We start from the raw sequence: 27,935 nt of genomic DNA on the forward strand, positions 1-27,935 counted from the left end.
ATTGAACTTTGGGGGGGGGGGGAGTCGGGGGTCTCCCTAGAAGAAGGCAGAGGGGCCTCCAGTGCCCCTTGGGAGGGGGGCTCCGGGGGGGGTCTTTGGGGGCCTTTCCTTGACAGCCCTGCTAAGCCCCCCCCCCCAATTTCTCCCTCTTCTTCGCAGCCCCTTTGAGCTCTTCGACCGCCGCAACGAGGTCTGGCGTTTGGCGGAGGGGGACCTGGGCTGCCGAGGCCCCGGCCCCGAAGAGTGACCCCCGCGACCAGGGACCCCCCCAGGCCCCAAGGAGGGCTGCTGGGCTTTGGGGAGGGGGCCGGAGTATCCCCCCGCAGGAGCCCCCAAGCCCCCCAGGAAGCCTTGCCCCCCTCCCTCCCTCCCCCCCCTCTTCGGACTAGCTGCCAATAAAGGAAGGAGGAGGAAGCCTCCCCGGAGGAAGCTGAGCGAGTCTTGCTTTGGGAAGGAAAAGGGGAGGGCTGCCGGGAGGGAGGGAGGGAAGGAAGGAAGGAAGGAAGGGTGGGTGGAAGGGAAGGAGAGGGAGGGAAGGAGGGAGGGAATGTGGGTGGAAGGGAAGGAGAGGGAGGGAAGGAAGGAAGGAAGGAAGGAAGGAAGGAAGGAAGGAAGGAAGGGTGGGTGGGTGGGTGGAAGGGAAGGAGAGGGAGGGAGGGAAGGAAGGAAGGAAGGGTGGGTGGAAGGGAAGGAGAGGGAGGGAGGGAGGGAATGTGGGTGGAAGGGAAGGAGAGGGAGGGAGGAGGGAGGGAGGGAAGGAAGGAAGGAAGGAAGGAAGGAAGGAAGGAAGGGTGGGTGGAAGGGAAGGAGAGGGAGGGAGGGAAGGAAGGAAGGAAGGGTGGGTGGAAGGGAAGGAGAGGGAGGGAGGGAGGGAATGTGGGTGGAAGGGAAGGAGAGGGAGGGAGGGAGGGAGGGAGGGAAGGAAGGAAGGAAGGAAGGAAGGGTGGGTGGAAGGGAAGGAGAGGGAGGGAAGGAGGGAGGGAGGGAATGTGGGTGGAAGGGAAGGAGAGGGAGGGAGGGAGGGAGGGAGGAAGGAAGGAAGAAGGAAGGAAGGGTGGGTGGAAGGGAAGGAGAGGGAGGGGAAGGAGGGAGGGAGGGAATGTGGGTGGAAGGGAAGGAGAGGGAGGGAGGAAGGAAGGAAGGAAGGAAGGGTGGGTGGAAGGGAAGGAGAGGGAGGGAAGGAGGGAGGGAGGGAATGTGGGTGGAAGGGGAAGGAGGAGGGAGGGAGGGAGGGAGGGAAGGAAGGAAGGAAGGAAGGGGTGGGTGGGTGGAAGGGAAGGAGAGGGAGGGAGGGGAAGGAAGGAGGAAGGAAGGGTGGGTGGGTGGGTGGAAGGGAAGGAGAGGGAGGGAAGGAAGGAAGGAAGGAAGGAAGGAAGGAAGGAAGGGTGGGTGGGTGGAAGGGGAAGGAGAGGGAGGGAGGGAGGGAAGGAAGGAAGGAAGGAAGGAAGGATGGGTGGGTGGGTGGACGGGAAGGAGAGGGAGGGAAGGAAGGAAGGAAGGAAGGAAGGAAGGAAGGGTGGGTGGAGGAGGGAAGGAGAGGGGAGGGAGGGAGGGAAGGAAGGAAGGAAGGAAGGAAGGGTGGGTGGGTGGGTGGAAGGAAGGAGAGGGAGGGAGGGAAGGAAGGAAGGAAGGAAGGGTGGGGTGGGTGGGGTGGAAGGGAAGGAGAGGGAGGGAAGGAAGGAAGGAAGGAAGGAAGGAAGGAAGGAAGGAAGGAAGGGTGGGTGGAAGGGAAGGAGAGGGAGGGAGGGAGGGAAGGAAGGAAGGAAGGAAGGATGGGTTGGGTGGGTGGAAGGGAGGAGAGGGAGGGAAGGAAGGAAGGAAGGAAGGAAGGAAGGAAGGAAGGAAGGGTGGGTGGGTGGAAGGGAAGGAGAGGGAGGGAGGGAAGGAAGGAAGGAAGGAAGGAAGGAAGGAAGGAAGGGTGGGTGGGTGGAAGGGAAGGAGAGGGAGGGGAGGGAAGGAAGGAAGGAAGGAAGGGTGGGGTGGGGTGGGTTGGAAGGGAAGGAGAGGGAGGGAAGGAAGGAAGGAAGGAAGGGTGGGTGGGGTGGAAGGGATGGAGAGGGAGGGAGGGAGGGAGGGAAGGAAGGAAGGAAGGAAGGAAGGAGGAAGGATGGGTGGGTGGGTGGAAGGGAAGGAGGGGAGGGAAGGAAGGAAGGAAGGAAGGAAGGGTGGGTGGAAGGGAAGGAGAGGGAGGGAAGGGGGAGGGAGGGTTGGGTGGAAGGGAAGGAGAGGGAGGGACTATAGATGGATGAATAAAAGGGAGGGCGAAGAGAAGGAAAGAGGGAGGAAGGATGGATGGATGGATGGAAGGAAGGAAAGAAGGAGGGAAAGCCTGTCCTTCTTCGTCTGTGCCCAGCTCTACCGCGGCTTCCCTCAGCCACAAAAGGGCCAGCCCTGGCGGCGTGCTCCCTCTCCCCCTCCGCCTTGCTCTCCTTCCTTCCTCCCTTCTGGGGGGGGGGTTCTCCTCCTCCTCCTCCTCCTTCCCTCTCTTTTTCAACTCCCTTCCCCGTCTTTTCTTTTGCGGGTGTCTCTTCTTTCCTCCTCCCCCGGAGACCCGAAGCCTTCCTGGCCACAAAGGAGGACCTTCAGGGAGAATGACCAAAGAACAGCTAGAAAGACTCCGAGAGAGAGAGAGAGATCAAGGGAGGAGGGGTTGGGATCCTTCCCGGACAGGAGACGGAGGACGCCCCGGCCCTTCCTTTATTTTGGGGGGGGGGGTCTTCTGTTGCTCTGCTTCTCTCTCTCTTGCCCAGCTGCCCACCCCCTCCATTGGGGGGCTCCGGAGGCTTCCGCTGCCGGGGAAGGGGGCTCGGGGCAGACCCTCCCGAGGGCACACTCTCTCGGCCTCTTCGGGGGAAGAAGGCCAGTCTCGCCAAGAAACCCCTCTGATAAGGTCCGAAGCCAGACACACAGCAGCAGCAGCAGCAGCAGCAGCGACAAGGACAAGGACCCCCTTCCTGCCTGGTGGGCGCGGGGTTGAGACCCTGCCTCTCCCTCGGCCTCCTCCTCAGGAAAGGAGCCCCCGCCTTGGAAGCGCCTCAGGGCCGCCGTGCGTCTGGCGCCTCCTTCGGAGGGCGAGGGCTCCTTCTGGCGGAGCAGGACTTGAACCCAGGACCCAGCAGGCGCCGGAACGAGGCCGAGGGAGGACTGCAAATCCATCCTCCGCCAGGAGAAGGGCCGAGAGAGCGGGGCTCCTCCCTTGAGGAGGGGAGGGGAGGGGAGGGGAGGGGGCTTCACATAGAGGCCCTCTTGAACAGAGCAAGGCCCATCATCCCCTGACAGAAGCCCTCTCTCTCTGCGCATGCCCAGAGACCCTCCCCTCCATGTGAGAAAGAGAAAGCGAAAGTAAGAGAGAGAGAGAGAGAGAGAGAGAGGGAAGGAAGGAAAAAGGCAGAAGAAGGAAGAAAAAGAAAAGAAGAGGGACCCCCCCGTGGCCATGGCCCCCCTCCTCTTCCTGGGTGAGACCCCCATCTCTCTCTTTCTCTTAAGGGGGATCTCTGTGGCCCCTCCGGGAGACGAAGGAGGGCCCTCGGGGCTTCCGGAGGCCTAGAGCTGGAAGGGAGGGCCATGCAGGAGCTCCCTCTCGGAGCCCAGAGGGAGCCTGGCCTCCTGCCCCCCTTCCCCTGGCAGAGCCCCCTTCAGGGCCTCCCGAGAGACACAGGGGACCCCAGAGTTGGGAGAGAAGGGCCCCAAAAGGGCCCTGGTCCACGCCAGCCCCCTTCTCCTCCTCCTTCTGCCCTGCAGGAACTCTCCCTCAAAGCAGCCCCACTTTGACAGATGGCCATCCAGCCTCTCTTTAGAAACCAGCCTCCACAGAAGGGAGGCTCCACCAAAACCTCCATGGAGGGAGTGCCCTGCCCTGCCTAGATATAGATAGAGCTATAGATAGAAGCCCAGGGCCTTCCACTGGACCAACCCATGGACCAAGGGGGCTGCTTGGACGGAGAGTTTCCTGCATGGCAGAAGAAGGAGACGGGGCTTGGGCTGGGCCAGGGCCCGCTCTTCTGGGATCCCAAAGGGCTGAGGCAGCGGCAGCCATGGGCCCAGAGCCTCCTGCTCTTGGTTTCTCTTCTCAGTTGCGGCAGAGAAGGAGACTTGGCCGAAAGCGCAAGGAGGCTGCCAGTTCCATCCCAGCCAAGGGCTCCAAGGTCCCCTCGGCCTGGCGCCTTCCCTTCCTCCCTTCCTTCCTTCTTCAGGACTTAGGACTTAGTCTAGAGACTCGCCTATAAGTCCTCCTCCCTCGTATGGGGCAGGCTTTGGGGCCGAAGTCAGGGCTTTGGGCCTGACCCTTCGTGGGTGAGTCCGGGGTAAGACTCAGGGCTGTTCAACAGATGCAGTCAATATTATTGGGATGCGCCATGAGGGATGCAGAGGACGGTGCCAAAGACGGTCCAGGAGCCCAGCGGGCATCACTGAAGACTGGAGGGATCTGCCAAGGATTTATTCTTAGCAGTGCTTGCAGGGCAGATTTTCCTCTCGCCTTTCTCCAAGGGAAAGGGGCTAAAGTGCATTCCTTCCATTGACCCCCGGATAAGTCGACTCGGGTTTTTCGGGGGCCAGGGTTTGTGACTGAAATTTCCAGACTCATACTTGAGTATAGACAGTCCTTACGAAGCTCTTCCTCCGATGCTGAGCTGGAGCCATGAAGAGCGAGATGGCAGAAGGGGGGGATGCCCACCATGGACCCACGAGGGCCAAGGGACGCGGATGTTTGGCACCCAGTGAATGGAAAAGGGGTGCCTGCGTTTGCATCCTATGGGACTTATATGTTCTTCGTCTGAAACCCTATGAAAAGGCCAACCTGCTTCTATCCTTTTGCTCCTGGATCTGGAAAAGGTTCCTCTGGGGCCACAAGTCGCTGCCAATAGAAAGTGCGCATCTTCCCACTGGCCTCTGGGCCTGTCTTCCCAGAATAGCTGCTGTAAGGAGGAGCTGGCATCCGTTGCTCCATTGTGGCCCAATTGGCGCTTCTGCCAGGGCTGCATCCACACTGGGAAATAGCCCAGCATCACCATCATTATTATTATTATGAGTCCCTCCGAGAGAGGATTCGAACCCAGGTCTCCTAGAGCCCTAGCACCACACACTGAAAAGCACTGCAACCCAGGCTGGCCTAATTATTCATGGTCATTCATTTTGCTGTTGAGATATTGGTTTATTTCCAGGGATCCTCTTCATTACACTTGAACTGCTTTTAATTTCCTGATGCTTTCATCACTTGTTTATCTTTTGTGAATTTTTTACTATGTGTTTTTAAATGGTTTTCAACCTGTTGTAAGCTACTTTGAGTCCTATTATTATCAACATCATCCTCTATTTATATACCACCATCTTTACAACAGAATGATAACAATCCATTTTATTTTTACAACAATATTATAATCCTCGCGTAACAACGTTTTAAAAATGCATCATCTGAATGATTCAAACCTTTGTAACTCCATCATCAGTATAAAATACTCGAATGCAGTAACTGGGAAAAGGGGAAGAGAGAAAGAAAACAGAAGGAAGGAAGGGAAAAGGAAGCTTTATTTTGAAAACATGTATAAATGTGGCAGAACCTTTCAGTCCAGGGCTGCATGCGCATTGCAGGAATGGCCCAGCTGAGCTGCCATGGCTCCATCGCACGGAATCCTGGGATTTGTAGTTTTGTGAGACAGCTGGCCTTCTCTACCAGAGAGCTCTTGCGCCTCTTGACAGAAAGTCAGAAACCTTCACTTGAAGACACACAACAACAACAACAGTAGATCCATAGTTCTTAATTATCAATTAATAGCTGATTAATAGTCCCTGGGTGTCCAAACTTGGGAGAGTCACACTCCCTCAGCTGAGGAACCCGGGGATGGCTTTGCCCTCCTCTCCCTCTGACTGACCACTGACCACTCTTCTCCTTTCCTCCGCAGCGTCCGTGATGGTGGTCACTCTGGCCTCCCCTCCTCCTCCTCCTGTGGCCAAGGTGGGATGCTGGTTCGTGGAGGAGGTGGCGGGCGGCCGAGGGTCAGTGATGCCCAGCAGCCTACGCCAGCGGCCGGCCCTCCTGCTCCTGCCTCCACCGGGCGCCAGAGCAGATGAGGCCAGCCTCGAGTCCGAACTGCCCCCAGAGGTGGAGGCCGGCCTCGCCTTCCAGGTCCTGGGTGAGTCCGTGGGGCCCTTCAAAGAGACACTGATCAGGGGCCCTGGGAAATAGGCCCCTCCATGTGTTGGACTGTGGGGCCCAGCATCCCCTGAGTTGCCTTGGCACTGCAGGCACGCCTCACGCTGGCTTCCCCTGTCACTCAGAGGGCCCCAGACTTTGGTCTGCAACTCCCAGGATCCCCAACCACACCGAGGCCAGGAGTTCTGGGTGCTGAAATCCAAAAGTCTGGGAACCACTCGTTTAAATTATTCTTCCCAAAAACCCCCCACAGAGAAAGTGCAGCTGCACACTTAAGGTATTGGTAGGCATCGTGCACCTCCCTCCTCTGGCTGCAGCTGGACTGCAGCTCCCATCAGCCCCAGGAGAGTAGGACTGCAGCTCCCATCATCACCAGGACAGTGGGACTGCAGCTCCCATCAGCCCCAGGAGAGTAGGACTGCAGCTCCCATCATCACCAGGACAGTGGGACTGCAGCTCCCATCAGCCCCAACTCACGCAGCCAGTGGGGATTTAGTCCGGCTCCCAGTCCTTGTTGGGGGTCGACCATTGGAGGGAGGGAGGGGGTGCTGTGGATTTAAATGTGGATGGCTTTAGTATGTGTTGCCATATTTGTCCTCTTAAGTCGATGTGGGTTTTAACTGAAGTTGTTTGTTGCTCCCCGACTCATTCCTTGTCGAGAGATGGGCAAGAAATAAGTATTGTTATTACAACTCACGACGACGACGACGATGATGAAAAGTGATGACTTTCCCATCTGGTGACTGGAAGTGGCAAAACTCCTTCGCCATCCCATCCCAGTTAGTTCAGTCCAGTTTTGTGTTTGGACTGTAAATCCCATCAGCCTGTTGTCCATCCAAAGCTAGTGGGTGGACGATGGAAGTTGTAGTCCAGAGGCAACGGCTGGTCCACTGTGAGGCCCCTCCAACCTTTGCCTAAAGATCTCTTTCTTGGGAGTAGGACCTCTTTTTGGAGGGGCACCTACCTTCCCCCCCAATTACCATTCATTAACCAATTAGTTAACTTCTCTCCTCTTTGCCAATCCCAAAGTGGGATGGCCAGCTGGGCGGAGGCGGCAGACTCAACGCCGGACCCTCGGAGGGCCACCCAGGGGACCCCAGGGGCAAACAGAGGGTCTTCATCTCTCTCTCTCTCTCTCTCTCCCCCCCCCCTTTGCAGACCCTTCAGGGGCCATGTGGGGCAGGGGCAGTGGGGGCATCTCCAGGCCCCTCTGGCTGGAGGACGGCCCCGACCCCTCGGCGTCCAGCACCGTGACCTGCGAGATCAACGCCTACGTGCCGCAGGAGGCCCACGTCCCCTGGGCGGCTGGACTGGAGGAGGGCCAGGGCTGCCCCCGTTCCCTGGAGGGGGGCAAGTGGTTCATCGCCACCGTCCAGAGCCCCCAGGCCAGCTACGGGGTCAGCGCCATCCTCCACCAGGAGCCACCGCCACCGCTGCCACGGAAGGAGCAACCAGCGGCCCAGAGGACAGGCAGCGTGGTCACCACCGCCACAGGTAGCGGGCCATGGGGGCACCCTGAGGGAGGGCAGGTGGTCAGTGGCCGCAGGGGAAGATGGGCTGCAAGACTGCTCCGGGCTCTAGTCCGAACCTCCGAGGAGATTGCGCACCCTGCAAATATTTCCTGGCCCTTGGATGAGTTTTAACTCTGGCCATTTCTGCCCTATAATGAAACTCATGGCGGCAAGGACAGGACTTTTGTAAAACAGAAACACAAAACAAGAATTAGGGGAATCCCTATTAATATAGAAATAATTATGAAATGAACAATTGAGGCTCAATTTTAGGGAAAACATGGGATACAGATAAATATAATTACCATATATAATAATGTATAATGAGTTGTCTTGGGAATGCGACCCAAGTCTAAACACTAAACCCATTTCCGGTTCATGCTCACCTCACAGACGCAGCCTGGAGGGAATTCTGTGCACAAGAGTCTTCATGGTTTTGTGCCATGAATGAGGTTTGCATCCACTCAACCATCAGAAAGGCAAAAGCGCCTCAGCCGCCTGAGTGCATGGAATTGTGGGATATTTTGGATTTTGCAGTTGCCAGATCAACCTGTATTTAAAACAAACAAGTCTAAACACGCAATTCATTCGGAGCATATCGACCTCATATGCGTAGCCTGAAGGTCATTTTACACACAACGTTTGTGATAATTTTGTGTACAGATCCTGCGTGGACAATTCTGGATTCTGGAGTATTTCGGATTTGGTGTATTTTGGAGACTCAACCAGTATAATATTTTTAGTCATTTTGTGCATGGAACACATTTGGGAGTTTATCCCATGAATATCCCGGTAAAATTGCCTAATTACGCATAACAATTTCACGCAACGTTGCACAAAACCCACCATTAAAGTGGTGACAAAGAAGCATTAACTCACATCTTTGTACTTCTGGAATTTCAGCAACAACACATTTCCGATATCGTTTCATTTGCAGAATTACGTGTGATAATCATTCATGCAATTACCAAACATTAAATGCACATTAATCTCTCTTTAATGCCGAAATTAGCCCCGGTGTGATAAACTCCTTTGTGTCCGTTGAACCATTGTAAAGGGAAGGGGTCACTGCATCCCAGCCACCCACGGGGGCCATTTTGGAGTATTTGGGGATTCTGGATCAGAGAGACTCGGCCTGCGCTTTAAAAAGGACAAGGCAACCCAGCCCTAAAATCTTGACAAAATAGGAGCCTCTATGGAGGTGAAGGGGATATTTCCAAACCCCGGGGGCCACCACCGCCTCATGTACATCATGTGCTTTCTGCACCCGACAAAGTGAGGAGGGTGGTCTGCGTGTGCTTTGGGGGGGTGTCGCCCCATGCCCCCCTTGGCTGATGGGGGTCCCCCATTATATATCTGTTTCTCTCCCGCAGCGGTGCTCTCGGTCTTCACGCGGACCCCCCGCCTGCAGTCGCGCCTGGGGCAAGACGTGGTCATTGATTGCGGTTTCTCCGGCCCGTCCACGCGCTTCTCAGTGGAGTGGCGCCACCAGCACGGAGGCGCGGGGCGCGTGGTCCTGGCTTACGACGGGGCGTCCGGGAGGGTCTCCGTGGCCGAGGAGGGGGCCCGGCTCTTCCTGGACCCCCAGGAGGGGGGCAATGTCTCCCTGCAGCTTCAAGGGATTGGTGTGCGCCATGAGGGGACCTACATCTGCACCGTCTACCTTCCCCACATGCACGCCCAGCAGGCAGCGGAGCTCAGGGTCCTGGGTGAGTCCTCGCTTTTGGGGTGGGGGGCTCCCCATTTGCACCCCTTCGTCTGGGCTGAGCGCCTCTTCCCCAGGGGCCCCGGGTGCAAATCCTGGAGCAATTGCTGCACTGGATCTGTTCAAGGTGTAGGAAGGGGGCAACCCAAAAGCCAACATTTTGCAGCAGAAAACCGGGACATATGTGTCCAAGTGACCTCTGAGTGGGTCAAGATGGCTGAAGGGTACCAACGAAGAAGGGCAGACAAACCGGGAGGAAGGGCGCCGTCCCCCACTTCCTCTTCCCTGCCCTCTTCCTGCCCTAATCGAGTCCAAATGATCTTTGCATTTCGGTTTGCAGGGATTGACGTAAACTGAGTGCAAAGGAAGAGGAGGAGGAGAGGGGTGCTGGGACATTTTGGATTCAGCTGGAAAAGTGGGATGGCAGGGGATTAATCTGACCAATCTGGACAATTGCACTGTGCTAAAGTAGCCCTTAAATTTGCAAAATACGGAACCATCTAACACTTTGGAACCGGACATGTGTGTGTGGTCAAGCAAGACCATTGTGTGGTCAAGAAGGCAAAGGGCTCCAAAGGAAGATGGCCAGGGAATGTTTTCCTTTTGGCTGCTGCTCCTGGGAAGAAGGACTTCAAGGCCTGCCCCGACCCTCTCCTCTCCCTTTGCAAGTCAATGGGACTGCCAACTTCTTTAGCGCTTCCAGCTCAGTTTGCAGCAACGGAAGTGAGCTGAGAAGAAGGAAGGGGAAAGGAGGGGAACTTGGGACACTTCAAAGGCAGCTGAGGAAGTGGGAAGGCAGGGGAACAATTGGGGGGAATGTGGGGCCATGCAATCCCTGGGTTGCCATCAAATTAGCCATAATTGATCCTCCGGTGATCCAAGGGGTGGAGCATGAGGAAGGGGCTCAGCGTAGCCCCCGGCCGCAACCTCTGGGCTACTGAAAGCGGCTTTCTGGCTATTGAGATACATCCTTTCTGATGTTAATTTGGGCAAACCCCTGGACTCTGACCCTCCTTTCACCCCTCCGTTCTCCCCAGAGCCCCCCAAGGTGGCCCTGCGCCCCAACCCGCTCTCGGTGGCCCCCGGCGCGAATGCTGAGCTGGCCTGCGGGATCTCTGGCTATTACCCCCAGAGCGTCTCCGTGGTCTGGAGGCACAGGGGCCCCGCGGGGGACGAGGAACTAACCAGCGCCTGGGAGTCCGGCCACCACCAGGCCCCTGACGGCACCTTCAGCTTCATCAGCTACATCCGGCTGCTGCCCGTCCAGCCCCAAGACCACGGCATCACCTTCAGCTGCCACGTCGCCCACCCGGCCCTTGGGGAGACCCCCCTCCGGAAGGCCCTGGTGCTCCACGTGGCAGGTGGGCAAACGGGGGATGTGTCAATCAAGGGGGGATGGGGCTTGTCTGCCGCAGCATCACACTCCTGGCTCACAGCCTTTGCCTTTTCTGCTGCAGCATCACATTCCAATAAAGCTGCGGACTGACAACTGGTGTTTGCATCCAAGCGTTTTGGGAGAAAGGGGCTGAGTGGTGCAGACCCTTCCTGTGGTCAGCTCAGCTGTGGCCCTACTGGGGTGCACTGGTCTCCCCTCCCAGTAATGGGGGCTGATACTGGTTTTCCTTGCAGAGTTGCCAGGTTATGAAAGGAAAGGTAGATCATGTACAAATATTTGTTTGTTTACTTATATCTCACCTTTCTCCCAATATAGGGACCCAAGGCGGCTAATTAATAATCAATAATTGTGTAGAAGAAGGCGTTTCAGCAGCCTCCTTTCCACACAGCCATTAAAGCTACAGGCAGGTTTGGCTGTATTAAACCAGTTTAGTTTTAACCTTGTTTTAAACTATGGTTTAAGCCTAGTTTAAAAGCAGCTTGGTTTAAATCTTGTTTCAAACCATGGTTTAAACCTAGTTTAAAGCCAGGTTGCTTGAAACCTTGCTTTGAACCAAATGACTTTTTTTAAAAAAAGACTCCCTTGCTTTTTTAAAATGGATTATTCATACACATATTATGCATGTATGAAGTCTGCCTGTTATTACTGTTTCCTGAGCATCTTGCTGGAACAACAAACGCTGTCTGCATGTAAACATTTCAACTTTAAAAAATTATTCGTGATTGTTTGCAGTTAGAGACCAGCGTCCATCCGGAGACGGTCAAGCTGAGAAGGAGGGGGGTGGTCCGCTTTGGGGAAGCAGTTGGGGGGCTTTGGCATCCCTCCATCTCCCCCCAAAAGCCCTTTCTGTTTCTGCCCCCAAAGGCTCCTCAGGCCCCTCGGTGGAGGACGCGGTCGGCCTCTTCCTCATCGCCTTCGCCCTCTTTGGCTTCCTCCAGGCCTTCTCCAGGAGGGGTGAGTCAGTGAGTGAGTGGTCCCCTTCTGACCCCCATTTAGGGGGTCTCCGTTGGGGTCAAGGGATTTGGGGTGAGGTCGCACAGAAGCGGGGGCAGGAGGGAGTGCAGGCCGCTCTCTGAAAATCCAACAAAGCTTTGTGAGTTGCAACAACCTTAATGCAAGCTTTGCAAGCTGGGAGGGTGAGAAAGCACAAAGAAGGGGGAAGATAGACCCAGAACAAGACCCCGCAACCCCCGGAGGGACCCCTGAAGTCACTGGGAGGTTTCTGGGGGGGGGGCTTTCCCATGCACAGCCCTCCTTCACCATTCAGATTCCTTCCTTTGACCGCTTTCCCTTTTCCTTTGCAGTCTTTGGAGAGAAAACCAAGTCACAGGTGAGGTCACAACACGCACATCATGTCTTCCTGGTGGGGTCATTTCCCCCTTTTTATGGGGCGTAATTTTCTGTCCTTGTGGGTGAAGGACCTCCCTTGACACAAAGGGGGGAGAATGGCGGTGAAGACCCTGTTGCTGAGCAGCAACCTCTGCAAGTCGATTTGCCTCTGCAGCCATTGGTTTGGGCCGTTCCCTCGCATCCGCGTCCAGCAGAAGGTGGCTGTGTTGCGTGGCCACGCAGGGAGCGGGTCAAAGTGACCAGTGCACATTGGGACAGACGCGCATGGCTCCCCTTGTACCTTGACCCCATTTGCATGATCATTCCTGTTGCGCATTGATCCCGTTGTGCAAAAGGACACCAGCTTTGGAGATGCCGCCCACCCCGCTCTCCTTTGGCACAATGGGATTTCTAGCCAGTGTCTCTTCCACAGCATTGTGCCCTGGTCCCAGATGCCCAGGTACGCATCAGATGCTTTGCTACCGCCCCTTTCATAGTCGCGTCACACAGCCGCCCTTTACTGAGACACACAACAGGATCGGAGCAAATTCGGACCCATGCAAATGGGGCTGACACTCGGGAGGAGCAATGTGCGTCAGACACTTTGTGTGTCTCCTGTTGTGCATCTTTGCTGTTTGCTTACTGTGTTTCTTAGGCTGCTTCTTCACCGTAGAAGAAATAACACAGTTTGACACCACTTTAACTGCTCAATGCAACAGATCTCTGGGATTTGTACTTTCCTGTGGGGCACTAGTACTTTTGGGCAGAGAAGGCTAAAAGGGCTTCTGAAAACGACAGATCCCAGGATTCCACAGGGATGGAGCGACTGCACTTGAAAGTGGTATCCAACTGCGCTGTTTCCACGGTGTAGACGCACCCTTTGCGTCTCTGCTGTGGAGTGAAGGACGCATAAATGGAGGACAATTGCCATGACATTCATAGAATCATAGACTCATAGAGTGGGAAGAGACCGCACGGGCCATGCAGGTTCGGATGCCCCTGCACTGGTTAGGAACCTGGTTCTCCTTCTTAAGGCGGATTCTCCTGGGCCTTGTGTGTCTGCGGCCCATACCCCTTTGCACACAGAGGGCTCTGGGTTCAAATTACGATGCTCCCCCAGAAAGGCCTTTTAGTGAAGTGGGCTGGGAATCCCAAAGCCTTGGGGACTGCTTTCTCTTAAAACGTTACTGGCATTTTTCTTATGGGGCCTTTGCCTTTACCTTCAGTGTTTGCAAAGTGAGATATTTATTTGCAAAACGCTTACCTATGAGAGACGCTTTGCTTGATCTTAAATGTCTCCACAAACACCTTATGGGATGTCCAGCTTTATCCTGAGCAAAGTCCAAGGCTTTCATGGCTGGCGTCCGTAGTTTTCTGTGAGCCTGAAAACCCCACAAGAATACTATTTAGCCAAAGCTTTTGCTGGATGGCTCCTGCGTGGCCCCGGTCCGCTGCTCCCTGCCTCCTGGGCCTGGCGCTGGCAGTGGGCTCCTGCGGGGCCCCTTTGCCAGAAGGGAAGCTAAAGGCCCCATGGCTGCCCTCCGTCCCAGGGACCCCCCTCTGAACTGCCTCTCCTTTTTTGCAGAAAGTGGACTGAGCCAGACCCCCCCCCGAAATGCAACAGAAAGCGGGCGAAGCGGAAAAGGACCCCCGGACATTGGGAAGGCCCTGATCCCCCCCCTCCATGCTGCAGGCGTGTGTGCGTGGTTCACTTTGTGTTGCCAGGACACTTCTGGTGCATTTGCTGAGTGTGGTTGTGTGGTTGTTGAGCTGTCCATAGTTGTTCCCTCCCTGCGTCCTTTACGGTTGGAAAGCATCTCCTTTGCTTCTTGGGGGTCAGTCGCTCTTTGGGGGCCAGGGGCTGGAGAAGAGACCCCCGAGGGCCCTCTGAGCCCACCCTCCGTCCCTGATGGCCCTTCCGCTCTTTTCTTTTTGGTTGCTTGTAAACATCTCCACGGATTAATTTTTGTGGCGCTTTGCAGGAGGACAGTGTCCCGCTTCCAATGAATTCCTGCAAGACTTGACTTGGCTGCATCCCTACTGCAGAAACAAATGCAGTTTGATACTGCTTTAACTGCCACGGTTCGATGCTGTGGGATCCTGGGATTTGTAGTTCTTGGGAGAGAGCTCTGGTGCCACAAGGGACTACAAATCCCAGGATTCCCACAGAATGGAGCCACAACAATGAATTAAAACGGCAGCATTTAGAATCATAGAATCATAGAATCGTAGAGTTGGAAGAGACCACTAGGGCCATCCAGTCCAACCCCCTGCCATGCAGGAAATCCAAATCAAAGCATCCCTGACAGATGGCCATCCAGCCTCTGTTTAAAGACCTCCAAGGAAGGAGACTCTATCACCCTCCGAGGGAGTGCATTCCACTGTCGAACAGCCCTTACTGTCAAGAAGTTCTTCCTAATGTTGAGGTGGAATCTCTTTTCCTGTAGCTTGCATCCATTGTTCCGGGTCCTGTTCTCTGGAGCAGCAGAAAACAAGCTTGCTCCCTCTTCAGCATGACATCCTTTCAAATATTTAAACAGGGCTATCATATCACCTCTTAACCTTCTCTTCTCCAGGCTAAACATCCCCAGCTCCCTAAGTCGTTCCTCATAGGGCATGGTTTCCAGACCCTTCACCATTTTTGTCGCCCTCCTTTGGACACGCTCCAGTTTCTCAATGTCCTTTTTGAATTGTGGTGCCCAGAACTGGACACAATATTCTAGGTGGGGCCTAACCAAAGCAGAATAGAGTGGCACTATTACTTCTCTTGATCTAGACACTATACTTCTATTGATGCAGCCTAAAATAGCATTGGCCTTTTTAGCTGCCGCATCACACTGTTCACTCATGTTCAACTTGTGGTCTACTTGGACTCCTAGATCCCTTTCACACGTAGTTTCATTCAGCCAGGTGTCACCCATCCTATATCTGTGCATTTTATTTTTCCGCCCTAAGTGCAATACCTTACATTTCTCTGTGTTGAATTTCATTTTGTTAGCTTTGGCCCAGCTTTCTAGTCTATTCAGGTCATTTTGAATCTTGATCCTGTCCTCTGGGGTATTAGCTATTCCTCCTAATTTGGTGTCATCTGCAAATTTGATAAGTATGCTCCCAATTCTGTCATCCAGATCATTGATAAAGATGTTGAATAGCACTGGGCCCAGGACAGAGCCCTGTGGGACCCCACTGGTCACTTCTCTCCAGGATGAAAAGGTGCCATTGTTGAGCATCCTTTGGGTTCGGCAGGTCAACCAATTACAGATCCATTTAACAGTTCCTTTGTCTAGCCCACATTTTACAAGCTTGTTTGCAAGAATGTCATGGGAAACCTTGTCAAAGGCCTTACTGAAATCAAGATATACTACATCCACAGCATTCCCTTCATCTACCAAGCTGGTAATTTTGTCAAAGAAAGAGATTAGATTTGTCTGGCATGACTTGTTTCTCTGAAACCCATGTTGACTTTTTGTGATTATGGCATTGCCTTCTAGATGTTCACAGACTCTCTGTTTAATGATCTGCTCCAGAATCTTTCCTAGAACTGATGTCAGACTAACTGGACGATCATTGTTGGGATCCTCTTTCTTCCCCTTTTTGAAGATGGGGACAACGTTTGCCCTCCTCCAGTCTGCTGGGATCTCTCCTGTTCTCCAGGAGTTTTCAAATATGATTGCCAATGGCTCCGATATTCCTTTTGCCAGTTCTTTTAATACCCTTGGATGGAGTTCATCTGGTCCCGGAGACTTAAATTCATTTAGATTAACAAGGTGTTCCTCTACTATCTCTTTACTTATTCTGTGCTGAAATTCCCCTATTCTGTCCTCTGCTCCATTATCCTCAGGTTGAGCCCCTTTGCCTTTTCTGAGAAGACGGAGGCAAAGAAGGTCTTGAGTAATTCTGCCTTTTCTCTATCTCCTGTTAGCATTTTGCCATCTTCTCCACGCAGTGGCCCTACTGTTTCCTTCTTCTTCCTCTTGCTGCGGACATATCCAAAAAAAGCCCTTTTTGTTGTTCTTAACCTCTCTAGCAATCCTGAGTTCATTCTGTGCTTTAGCTTTTCTGACTTTACCCTACAAATGCCTGCTATTTCTTTGAATTCCTTTTTCGTGATCTCCCCCTTTTTCCATTTCTTATACATCTTCCGTTTCAAACTTCGCTCGGTTGAAAGTTCCTTAGTCATCCATCCTGGTTTCTTGAGACACCTCCCGTTTTTCTTTCTCACTGGAACTGTTTGAAATTGTGCCTTCAGTATCTCCCTTTTGAGAAAGTCCCATCCGTCCTGAACTCCTTTATCTTTTAGTATTTCTGACCATGGAATCGCCCTCAATACTTCTCTAAGTTTACTGAAATCCGCTCTCCTAAAGTCTAGGATGCGTGTCTGGCTCTGCCTGGCTTCTCCTCTCCAATGTATAACAAACTCCAGGAGAACATGGTCACTTCCACCTAAGGATCCCACCACTTGCACCCCATTAACCAAGTCATCCTTGTTGGTTAGGATCAGATCCAAAATAGCTGACCCCCTTGTTGCCTCTTCCACCTTTTGGACCATGAAATTGTCTTCCAGGCAAGTGAGGAATTTGCTAGACCTTGAGGATTTTGCTGAGTTTGACTTCCAGCAAATATCAGGGTAGTTGAAGTCGCCCATCACTACTACATCTCTCCCTTCTGACTGTGTGGTCATCTGTTCTAGAAAGATATCATCCAATTCCTCAGTCTGACTTGGGGGTCTGTAGTAGACTCCCACCGTAACACCCTTGTTGTTTCCCTCCCCTTTGATTCTTATCCAGATGCTCTCCACCTGGCTTCCATGATTGATGTCCAGGATCTCTTCACTGGTGTAAATATCTCTGACATATAGTGCTATTCCTCCTCCTTTCCTGTTTGGCCTATTTCTCTTAATAAGGTTATACCCCTCTATTTCCACATTCCAATCATGAGACTCATCCCACCAGGTTTCAGTGAGGCCTATTATACCATATTTGCTTTGTTGTACTAGGAGTTTGAGTTCATCTTGCTTATTTCCCATGCTCTGTGCATTAGTGTAGTAGAGACATCGCAGACCATGCTTCCCTTTTACTTGCTGCCTGTGCAAGTTTTTTTGCCTCCCACTGCTGGGTCCTTGCACTGTTTGCCTTGTTTCCTCTGTGTCAGTTTGACTATTTTCGCCATCCCTTTCGCCTTCCTTAATATTGTCTCCCTTCCCCTCGGAACTCAGTTTAAAGCTCTCCTGATCAAGTTCTTGAGACTGTTGGCAAAAACATTTCTTCCAACTGGCGTGAGATGCAACCCGTCTGTTGCAAGAAGTCCCTCCTCATGGAACCGCAGCCCATGATCGAAGAATCCAAATCCTTCTCGGCGGCACCATCTGCGAAGCCAGTTGTTCACATCTGCTATTTTCCTCTCCCTTCCTGGACCTTGCCCTTCAACTGGCAGAAGAGACGAGATGACAACCTGTACATCCATTCCTTTCAGCTTCCTACCAAGCGCCTCGTAATCCCTTTTGATGTTCTGCAGGCTGTGTCTTGCAGTATCATTAGTTCCCACGTGGACCAAAAAGAAGTAGCTGCGTTACTCCCTTAAGGAATAAATGATGGTAATAAATAATAAATGCTCAGCTGTGTGGGGCGGACGGATCCGGAGGAGGAGGCAAACCCCCAATTTTAGGAGGTTTAATTAATTGATTAATAATAATGAGATAAAAAGGTCCTCCCAGCCTTTGCAGGCGGGAAAGCAGTAGATCCTGATGATCCCAATCCCTCCCTTGCCTTTTGCTCTGTGTTTTAAAAGCAAGTCCAGGGGATCCGTGTCTCCTTTGCAGAAAAATAAACTTTAAGAAAGAAAGAGGGGTTGGTTTTGTGTCTCTTTCCTTTGCAAAAACAGAGCGCCCTCCAAAGTTCACAAAACCCGGCGATACCTTCATGGGACCAACCAAAAGGCACAAAAGACTAAGCTGGGTTTGGGGACAGGAATCCAAGAAGGAGAGCTGTATCTCAGGTCATACATGGGTTTTTCCACGGAGGCATCCAAGGGTCCTCCTTATTTACAGCAACTCAACAAAGGAAGCCCCTAAAGAGAGAGGATTCGCACTTGGCTCATAAAGGAGGCATTAAAAAGGCCCAGAGCAAACCAAACCCAGGATAACAGGTGTCCAAACTGAATCTGTTTATGGAGTAAATAAAGCCAGCAGAAACAGTTGTGTAAACATCAAAGGACTGGGGAGGAACTAGTTACAACTAAGTTACTTGGAACCAATTACATTTTTAGCAACATAATTGTGTGTGAGACATTGATGTAATTTGCAAAGGGCTATTCTGTCCCAAACTGCTCCTAACTTTGCAAATTGTAGGGCCTTGGCCTTGTTTTCTTCTGTGGAAAGAGGAGGAGGATCACACGGTTCCGGTGCTGGACTCTGCCTGTTGGGATGAAGGTTGAGGTGGAGGGACTGGGTTTTGCAGCAGAGGCCTCTGGATGTGTGTCTGTTAAAAAGTAACTTATTGGAAGGAAATGGGGCCGTAAAGAGTTCCACTGTAAGCTCCCCAAGTGGATGGTCCCTGTGCTTGCAGAAAGTAATTGAGGGCAAAGTTGGGGGGTTGAGGGGTAGAGAGCGGCTTTGTTCCCATTTTGCAGACTCTCTCCCAAAGAAGCTGTTTTTCAAGCAACCGTTTCAAGGAAATGGGAAAGAAAAGGTTTGTTTTCCCATAATGTGCAGCTGATCATTTTAGAAAATGATGTTTAAATAACATGTGGCTGGAACATGGCTCTGGGTTGGAATTGCAATGAAACTTCTAAAGTAACTGGGAGGAGGGCTGTGCCTCCCTTCGCTCCTCTGCGGCCCGGTTGCCAGATGCTCAGTGGCTCCTCTGCTCTTCTGCCATTTATGTGCCAACTTCTTGGGATGAAGTCAGTTAGCAGGAGCCTGCACCCCACTTCATCTGCTCGTTAGTAAATTAGCCTGGATGATGATGATGATGATGATGATGATGATGCAGCCAGGACTGAAACATCTGCAGGATGTCCAGCAGAGACAAGGGTTTTTGGACAGCTAAGAAAGTACCCTCACCCCAAGAGCCCTGCCAGGTAGGCCAGGCTGGAACCCCAGGGCTCTGCGGGACTGCTCCTGCTGTAAAACAAGACTTCCAGTCCAGAGGAGGCCCAGGTTCGAATCCAAGTGATGAGCCATGAAGAAGAACTCAATGCTGGTCTACTTCCCAGACTGTCCGTACTACACAGATATCGATGCAGGTCAAACCCACTTTGATACCACTTTTAAGTATTGCAGCACCACCCTGTATGAAACCCTGGGATTTGTAGTTTTGTAAGGCCTTTTTGCAATTTAGGAATAAATGCGGTTTGGCACCACTTTAAGGGCCCTAGCCGCATCCCTATGGAATCCTGGGATCTGTAGTTTACGAGAGGCCTTCAGCCTTCTCTGGGTTTATCTACTACACTGCAGGAATAAATGTGGTTTGACACCGCTTTAAGGGCTGCAGCTCAATCTCTATGGACACCTGGGATTTGTAGCTTCTCCAACCTACAGATCCCAGGATCTCTGTACGAAGGAGCCAGGGCAGTTAAAGTGGTATCAAACCGCATTATTTCTACAGCATAGATGGGCCCTGGTCTACCTCCCAGGACTGTTGTTGCTGTTGTGGTTTCGGTGATAAAGTCAAGACCAGGAGGGCCATGGATGCTGCAGAATAAAGGATATGTATAATATATAACATAATATAACATATATATGTGTGTGTGTGTGTGTGTGTGTGTGTATATATATATATATATATATATATATATAAAATATGTTATATTAAACATAAGTACATTATATTAAAATATAAAATTATATTAAATATACTTTAAATATAAAGTTATAAAATTATATATACACGTGTGTGTGTATATATATATATACATATACATACACATATACGTATACTACACACACGTATATATAATTTTATATTTAAAGTATATTTAATATAATTTTATATTTTAATATAATGTACTTATGTTTAATATAGAGGCCCCTTCCTCACCACAATTTACAGCGCTTTATAAATAAAGGTTGATAATAATAATAATAATAATAATAATATAACATATAATAATGTATCACATTATACTATTCAATATAGTATAATATTACAATATGCTACGTATATAATGTAGATATATAATATATGTGTGTGTATATATGCATGGGAGCATACATTATATTATCAAACAATTTTATATTTTAATATGATATACCTATCAACAATATAATATAATATAATATAAATAAACGTGGGGCCAGTTTTCTGCCCTCACCTAAAATGGCCGCCACCGCCTTCGCTCCGCCCGATTGCAAAATGGACGGCTGTGACTGGAGAAAATGGCGGCTGCCCTCATCCAAGATGGCGCCTCCGCGGCCGCCCTTCTCTTCCCATGGAACGCCTCTTTTCCTAGGCTGGCCTATGAGTAGAGGAGAGGGGGCGGGCCCTGCACTGTGATTGGTCAGGCTGGGAGAGGCACCCGGAAGTCTGCCTCTGAGCGGTCTCCACGTGGGTGCGTGGCTCGGGAGGGGTCCTTTGGGTCTGGGGGCCATGGAGGGAGACCCCGGGCAAGTAGCATCCCCAGCTGCTGTCGCTGCGAGGAAAAAGAAGAAGGTGAGAGGGGCCTGGGGGACAGCATAGACTGCAAGTCCCAGCATCCCCCTCTGCGCGGGATTGTCCTCCAAAAGTAGCATTTCCAGTGGCTTTGTGTCAGTGTGTGTTAGTCCTGGCGCTGCGGGATGCTGGGAATTGTAGTCCCAAAAAAGCAACTGCACCAATCTAAATTGTGTCTGTGTTGGCTGGGGGATGCTGGGAATTGTGGTCCCAAGGTATAACTGTTCTGATATAACCTCTGTGTGCTGGCCAGGGGATTCTGGGAACTGTAGTCTAAGAAGTAACTGTTCCAGTCTGCAGCTGCATCCACACTGGAGAAATAACGCGGTTTGGCACCGGTTTATGTCTTTTGTGGCTCAAGGCTAAGGAATGCTGGGAGCTGGAGTATGTTGTGGGGTCCTCTAGGCCCACAACAAACTCCAACTCCCAGAATTCCATAGCCTTGAGCCAGTGTGGATGCAGCCAGTGCTGACTAGGGGGTGCTGGGAATTATAGTCTGAAAAAAGTAACCCTTGCAACCTAACATATGTGTGTGCATGCTGGGAATTGTAGTCCCCAAAAGAGCTAACTGTTCCAATCTAACTCTAGTCTGTGCTGGCTAAGGGATGCTGGGAGTTGTAGTCCGCTTCAGAGACTCTTGTGGCAGGGACTTTTGCAGCCCCATTGGGAGCAGAGTCTAAGAAGCAGCATCCCTGGCTTCCTCACAGAACTACAATTCCCAGAATTCCATAAGACAGAGCCATGGCCGTTAAAGTGGTGTCATAGAATCCTAGAGTTGGAAGAGACCACAAGGGCCCTGATCCAGTCCAACCCACTTCTGCCATGCAGGAAATCTCAATCAAAGCATCCCCTTTGACAGATGGCCATCCAGCCTCTGTTTGTGTCAGAATCCACCTTCATTCAGTCATTCAAGGTGCATTCTGCCATGAGGTTTGTAGAGATAGATAGATAGGGAGAGAGATAGAGGGATAGAGAGATAGCTAGATAAACCGCAGAGTGGGGGTCAGGGAATAGGTTCTCACACACAAATAGGGAAGAGATAGATACGCATATCGAGAGAGGAAGTAGAGCTATAGATAGACAGTCATTTTGGGAATAGGGGCTGCCACCATGAGGCATGGGCCAGATGGTCACGCATTGCAGATAGGCAGTTTTATGAGGGGTTGTTGGGTAACTGATACCAAAGATGCATACAGCCTTAGATCTCTCCTTGGTAGAGGATCTAGGAACCAAATGGTCAACACCCCCCTCCTTTCCCCCTTAAGAGCAAAGGGAGAACTTCTACATCAAAGGCTGACCCAAAGGGAAACCAACTCAAAGGGAGGGATCTGGGGAATTGTAAAGTGTTGTCTCTATGTGGAGTTCCTCAGATTCAGCAAAGATCTGGCCAGGAATGCTTCGACTTTATCTTTATAGTAAACTTTCTGGTTTACCTGAAGTTTGTTGTGAATTTTGGGTCAGAGCAATCCCAAGTCTCACAGTTTGAAGACTTCTAAGGTCAAACTGCATTGATGTCTGCAGTGCGGATACAGAGAAAGGAGTCTCCATGCTGGAGGAATGAGCCCTCAAGGCTTGGCTGTCATACTGACAAGGACTCTAGAACCCATCTGCCTGGTGTTCCGTTGAGCGAGATTTTCTCTTCCTCTTTGACCCCCTTTTTGTTCTTTTTTCCTAGAAGAAGCCCCCCCGGCGGTATTGGGAAGGGGAACCGGAGCCAGCCAACTCTCCCAACACCCAGAATCCCTGGAGGACGAATGGAAGACCCCCGAAGAAACTGCCCGGACCCCACAGCAAGCTTGGGATCTCAGGGGTAAGGATTTGGGGGTCAGGGGGGCTTTGAGGAGGGGGGCAAGTGAGCTGCCGCTGGGTTGTTCAGGGGAGAGGACCACAGTTTAAACTTGGGTTGAAAGCATACTTTAAATTTTGAGTTAAACCATGGTTTAAACTTTGGGTTAAACCATGGTTTATACTTAGGTTTAAACTTTGGGTTAAACTGCGCTTCAGGCTTGGGTTTAAAGTGTGGTTTAAACTTTGCTTTAAATCATGATTTAAACTAGGGTTTAAAGCATGGTTAAATTTGGCTTAAAGCATAGCTTAAATGTAGCCACTAACTGACATTCCCTTCTGTTTCTTCCGCTGCAGAAGGAGGATCCGTTCCCAGGTCCGGCCGCTGTCCCTCGCGAACGGCTGAAGAAGTTCCAGCGAGGGATCAAGGAGAAGCTGGTGAGATGCCCAGGACTCTGCGAGCCTTTGGGATCTGTAGTTTGCGGTGGCTGGATGTTGTGCCAGACTACAAATCCCGGAACGCCATAGCATGGGGCCATGGCAGACAAAGCGTCGTCAAAGTGCGCCTGTTTTGCTCCTATCTCACGGCCTTTTCCCCATTTCCTCCCACCACAGGGTCCGTCCTCAAACCGGCGGCTGAAGCGCCATCTGGCCTCCCAGGAGGAAAAGGCCGAGTCCGCAGCCAAGCAAGCCGCCCGAATGGAGCTGCTTCTCCTGGAGGAACCTGGGTAAAATAAATAAATAAATAAAACTTTTATTTATATACTGCCCTTCCATTGATCAGGGCGGTGAACAACATAGTGAAAAACAATATAAAAACCCCCGGTCAGCCATCCGTCTTGCCGTCAGCGGAGAGAGGGAGGCCATCTAGGACTTCACTCGGGGAATGCAGTTTGAAATAGAAGGGTTTTTAAATCCCTTCTAAACTGGGCCAGGGAGGTGGCCGAGCGGAGCTCTGTGGGCAGCGTGTTCCAAAGGGCCGGGGCAGCGATGGAATACATCCTCCTCGATGTGGAGGTAAGTCTGGCCCCTGAAACCCTAAGTAATTGCTGCCCAGACGTTCTGAGGGTGCGGGGCGGAATGTATGGGGAGAGGCGGTCCTTCAGGTATCCTGGGCCCAAGCCATGTAGGGCTTTATAGGTAATCACCAACACCTTGTACTGTGCCCGGAAGCGAATAGGCAGCCAGTGCAGGTTTTTAAGCACAGGTGTAATATGGCTGGCCCTGGAAGTACCAGTGACCAGCCTGGCCGCCATATTCTGTACCAACTGTAGCTTCCGAGTATGATACAAGGGTTGCGCCATGTAGAGCGCATTGCAGAAATCCAATCTAGAGGTTACCAGAGCATGTACCACCGTTTCAAGGTCCCTTTGGGCCAGGTATGGGCGCAGCTGGCGAATGAGCCGAAGCTGATAACAGGTGTTCCTGACCGTCGCATTCACCTGAGATGTTAGGTGAAGCGACGAGTCAAGAAGCACCCCCAGACTGCGTACGGAGTCCTTCACAGGGAGCGTGATCCCGTTCAGGACAGGTGGAACCACCGCCATTCCTGGACCAGGGGAACCTATCACAAGTACCTCCGTTTTCTCTGGATTCAGTCTGAGTCGGTTTTCCCTCATCCAGCCCATTACCGACTCCAGACAGGCCACGAGAGGAGAGACGCCATCCTCAGTCACTGCATCAGTCGGAGACATAGAGAAGACTATTTGGGTGTCATCAGCGTACTGATAACCCCGCGCCCAATGTCTCCGGATGATCTCTCCCAGCGGTTTCATGTAAATGTTAAATAGCATGTAGGCCGTTATTATTATCATTATTGCTATTGTTATTATCACACTCATCCCTCCACATCTCTAGGTCCTCCGGTGCAACTCTATGATCAACTTTAACTAAAAGTTGCCCCAGAGGACCTAGAGATTCCTAGAGAGATCACTCTACTAGGCCTTTGTAGCTCCTCCATCGCAGTTCTATGGTCAGTGTCTGTCGGAGGTTGACCATAGAGTTGCCCTGGAGGACCTAGAGAGATCACTCTACTAGGCCTTTGTAGCTCCTCCATCACAGTTCTATGGTCAGTGTGTGTCGGGCGTTGGCCACAGAGTTGCCCTGGAGGTCCTAGAGATTCCTAGAGAGACCACTCTACTAGGCCTTTGTAGCTCCTCTAGTGAAGTCCTATTATTGGTGTCCCTCCACATTTGTGGCTTTGACTTTTGCAGATTTGATTATTTGCAAATTTTATCAATTTGTGCAACTGTGCTAGAAACTGACCATAGAGTTGTACTAGAGATTTCTAGAGAGAACACTTCTCTAGGCATTTGTAGGTCCTCCAGTGTGATTCTATGGCCATCTTCTGGCAGGTGCTGACCATAGAGTTGCAAGGGAGGACATGGAGATTCCTAGAGAGGTTAAAAACATACGTGTTTTTTCCACTTTCATGAGGGGGGGGGTCTTTCATGCCTGACCCCCGCGAATGTAGATGAACCATTGTATTATTGTTGTTGTTGTTGTTGTTGTTTTAAATTGTATTGTTTTAAATTTGCTGTGCTCCACCTTTGAGTCCCTATATTATGAGAAAGTAGTATAGAAGTAAATAATAATCATGATCATAATCATGATAATGATGATAATAATAATAATAATAATAATAATAATAATACAGTGGCCCCTCCGTTAATCACCAATTTTCAAGCCCCATTGGCTTGAATGGCGGCGCACGCGTGCCCCATTTTGTCCCCCTCCGTTTGCTGCCCACAAAAAGGCGAAGGACGTGGGTTTGAAGTCCACAAAAACGGAGTGGCGGCTGTATGTTTTTATGTCCAACCAGCGGCCTTGCCTTCCCAAACGCAAAAGAAAATGATTTCAAGATATTTAAAAACATACAAGAAGCCAGCATCAAAAGTAGCCAGCCTTAAAATGAGATTGTAAATGATACGCAAAAAAGTCAGGAGGATTTGAATACAGGCCTCACCCAAACGCCATCCTAAAAGCCCCTTCTGCAATAATAGATTCCTATAGATTTATAGAAAGGCCGGCTGGAGGGGGATTTGGGAGTTTTAGGGCCCCAAAAGGAGGCCTTCATAAATCTGTGGAGACATAGGATTTTGGAATAGGAATGTGGATTTTGAATGGGATTTAGAAACCAGATTAGTTTTTGGAGTACGATCTAAGAATAGAATTGTGGATTTAAAATAGGATAGGATTTAAAAATAGCATTGTGGATTTTAAACAGGATTAAAATGGCTTGTGGATTTTAAATCACATAGGATTATGCATTTAAAAATAGGATTGTGGATTTTTAATAATAGGATTTAAAAATGGGATTGTGGATTATAAATAGGATATGATTATGGATTTTAAAGTAGGATTGTGGGATTTAAATAGGATTTAACCATGGGACTGTGGGTTCCTGCATGGCAGAAGTGGGTCAGACTGCGTGGCCCTTGGGCTCCCTTCCAACTCTATGGTTCTTTGCTTTAAAAAACCATCAGCTGGTTAAAGGGGATGATAGGAGATGGAGTCCAAAACGGAACCACAGATCTGTACTAAATGCTTGGGGTTCACCCCGTTTCCTCTCCCAGTTTTCTGGAAGGCGACGAGGGCGAGGACACGTGCGCCATCGCTCAGGCGGACATCGCGGAGGCTGTAGACTTAGCCGCGGGCGCCAAGGTACGTACGAAGGGGCCTTTTGGGGGCTCTGGGGGGTTTCTTCCCATTGGGAACTCCAGTCCTCATTGGGGTTTTGCTTTCTCCCCCTGAACAGCATTTTGAACTCAGACTGAACCAGTTTGGGCCGTACCGTCTGGATTACACACGCAACGGAAGGTGAGCAGCGGTTGGCGGGTGTGGGACACGAGTGCGGGAACCACCTGAGGCCAAATTGGGGGGGGGGGGCATGGCGTCTCCAGGGACTATGGAGCCCAGGACCCCCAAAAGCAACTTCTCCTATGGCAGCTTGAGCCGTCCTTATTGTTATCCAAAATACTTGGGACCCAGAAGTAGTTTGGATTTCAGGATTTTTTATTTTATTTTGGGATGCCTGTTATTGATGATGATGATGATGATGATGATGATGCTTATTTACAATGCCCTTTTGGCCAAACTCTAAAATTGTAGAAATACTAAAATGGTATATTCATCTACCAAAACCAAATGCTACCCATCTCTGCTTCTTGAGGCGCACTCAGCGATTTCGCCTGGCGATACGCATCTAGAAAGCGTTGAGTCTCCATTATCCGAAATGCTCCAAAATATTCCGAAATTGTGGCTGAGAGGGTGTGACGCCTCTGCTTTCTGATGGTTCAAGGGACACAGCTTTTGTTCCATGCGCAAAGTTACCTTCTGGCTTGAAACATGAATTAATTTCCTCCAAAAGATACTCGTTAGGTATATGCAAATATTCCAGTGTACGGAAAACTAATTATCCCAATCATTTCGGATAAAGGAGACTCAAGCTGTATGGAGGCTTCCGCCGGAGGCAATCCAGTCCTCCTGCGCACTTTTACCGTCTCCTGTGGCGGTTTGCTATTCTCTGCAGTGTCATTTATAAATGGTAGGGCTGGGAACACATCGCCTGTGGCTGAGGATGCATCCACACTGCAGAAATAACCCAGTTTGACACCACTTTAAAGGCTATGGCTGTGGAATTCTGGGAGTTGTAGTTTTCTGAGACATTAAAGCAGTATCAGACTGGATTATTTCTGCAGTGCAGATGCAATCTTTATGATTTTTTTTTAAATGGTATGATTTGTTTAATTGCTTTTTATCTTTGATAAATACAGTGTGTTTTGGGTATCTGTTGGGAAGGGGTTCCAAGACCCTCCGATACCGAAACCTGTGGACGCTCAAATCCCATTATATTCAGTGGTGTAGTAAAATAGTGTGTAAAGATGGCTCGCTTCTTGGGATGTACAGTGGTCCCTCCGCATTCGCTGGGGTTAGGGGCACCGGACCCCCGTCAAAGTGCAGAAACTGCAATGAAAAACACTACTTTTTTTTCAGAAAGAGCTCCTCTCTAGGAAGCTCTAGGTCCTCCAGTGCATCTCTATGGTGGACATTGACCATAGAAGTCAACTGGAAGACCTGCAGAGGCCTAGAGAAATGTTCTCTCTAGGAATCCCTGGGTCCTCCGGCACAACTCTATGGTGACGGTTGGCCATAGAGTCCAACCGGAGGACCTAGAGATTCCTAGAGGGAGCGTCATAATGAACGGCGTGCCTCCCGTCTTCCGTGTCGTGCAGGCACCTCCTCCTTGGCGGGCGCAGGGGCCATGTGGCGGCCCTCGACTGGCACACCAAGGCCCTGATGTGCGAGATCAACGTCATGGAGTCCATCACCGACCTCAGGTGAGTCTGAGAAGAGGAAAGGAGACACACATGCGCTTGTGCGCATTTCGCACGGATGCAGCGCATCGCAC

The 27,935-nt window shown here is 51.1% G+C and overlaps 1 protein-coding gene across 2 annotated transcripts in view; it reads left to right on the forward strand.

Moving 5' to 3' along the window:
- The first annotated feature begins 3,057 nt into the window (after positions 1–3,057).
- The window catches only part of LOC149278099 (WD repeat-containing protein 46-like), a 31,668-nt gene continuing 6,790 nt past the window's right edge, over positions 3,058–27,935 (forward strand). Inside the window, exons 1-13 of one of the 2 annotated variants that reach the window (XM_089502306.1) lie at positions 3,058–3,455; positions 5,901–6,131; positions 7,310–7,645; positions 9,036–9,371; positions 10,405–10,728; positions 11,628–11,717; positions 12,068–12,093; positions 22,416–22,550; positions 22,883–22,963; positions 23,141–23,253; positions 26,101–26,188; positions 26,283–26,344; positions 27,760–27,864. In XM_089502306.1, the coding sequence (XP_089358432.1) occupies positions 3,434–3,455; positions 5,901–6,131; positions 7,310–7,645; positions 9,036–9,371; positions 10,405–10,728; positions 11,628–11,717; positions 12,068–12,093; positions 22,416–22,550; positions 22,883–22,963; positions 23,141–23,253; positions 26,101–26,188; positions 26,283–26,344; positions 27,760–27,864 (1,949 nt within the window). In that variant the 5' untranslated portion in view covers positions 3,058–3,433. The remainder of the gene's footprint in view (positions 3,456–5,900; positions 6,132–7,309; positions 7,646–9,035; positions 9,372–10,404; positions 10,729–11,627; positions 11,718–12,067; positions 12,094–22,415; positions 22,551–22,882; positions 22,964–23,140; positions 23,254–26,100; positions 26,189–26,282; positions 26,345–27,759; positions 27,865–27,935) is intronic. The other variant, XM_089502307.1, reaches the window with a different exon arrangement.

The sequence above is a fragment of the Sceloporus occidentalis genome, unplaced genomic scaffold (genome assembly GCF_023333645.1).
Source record: "Sceloporus occidentalis isolate IW3139 unplaced genomic scaffold, rSceOcc1.0.p SCAF_201, whole genome shotgun sequence".
Taxonomy (NCBI): domain Eukaryota; kingdom Metazoa; phylum Chordata; class Lepidosauria; order Squamata; family Phrynosomatidae; genus Sceloporus; species Sceloporus occidentalis.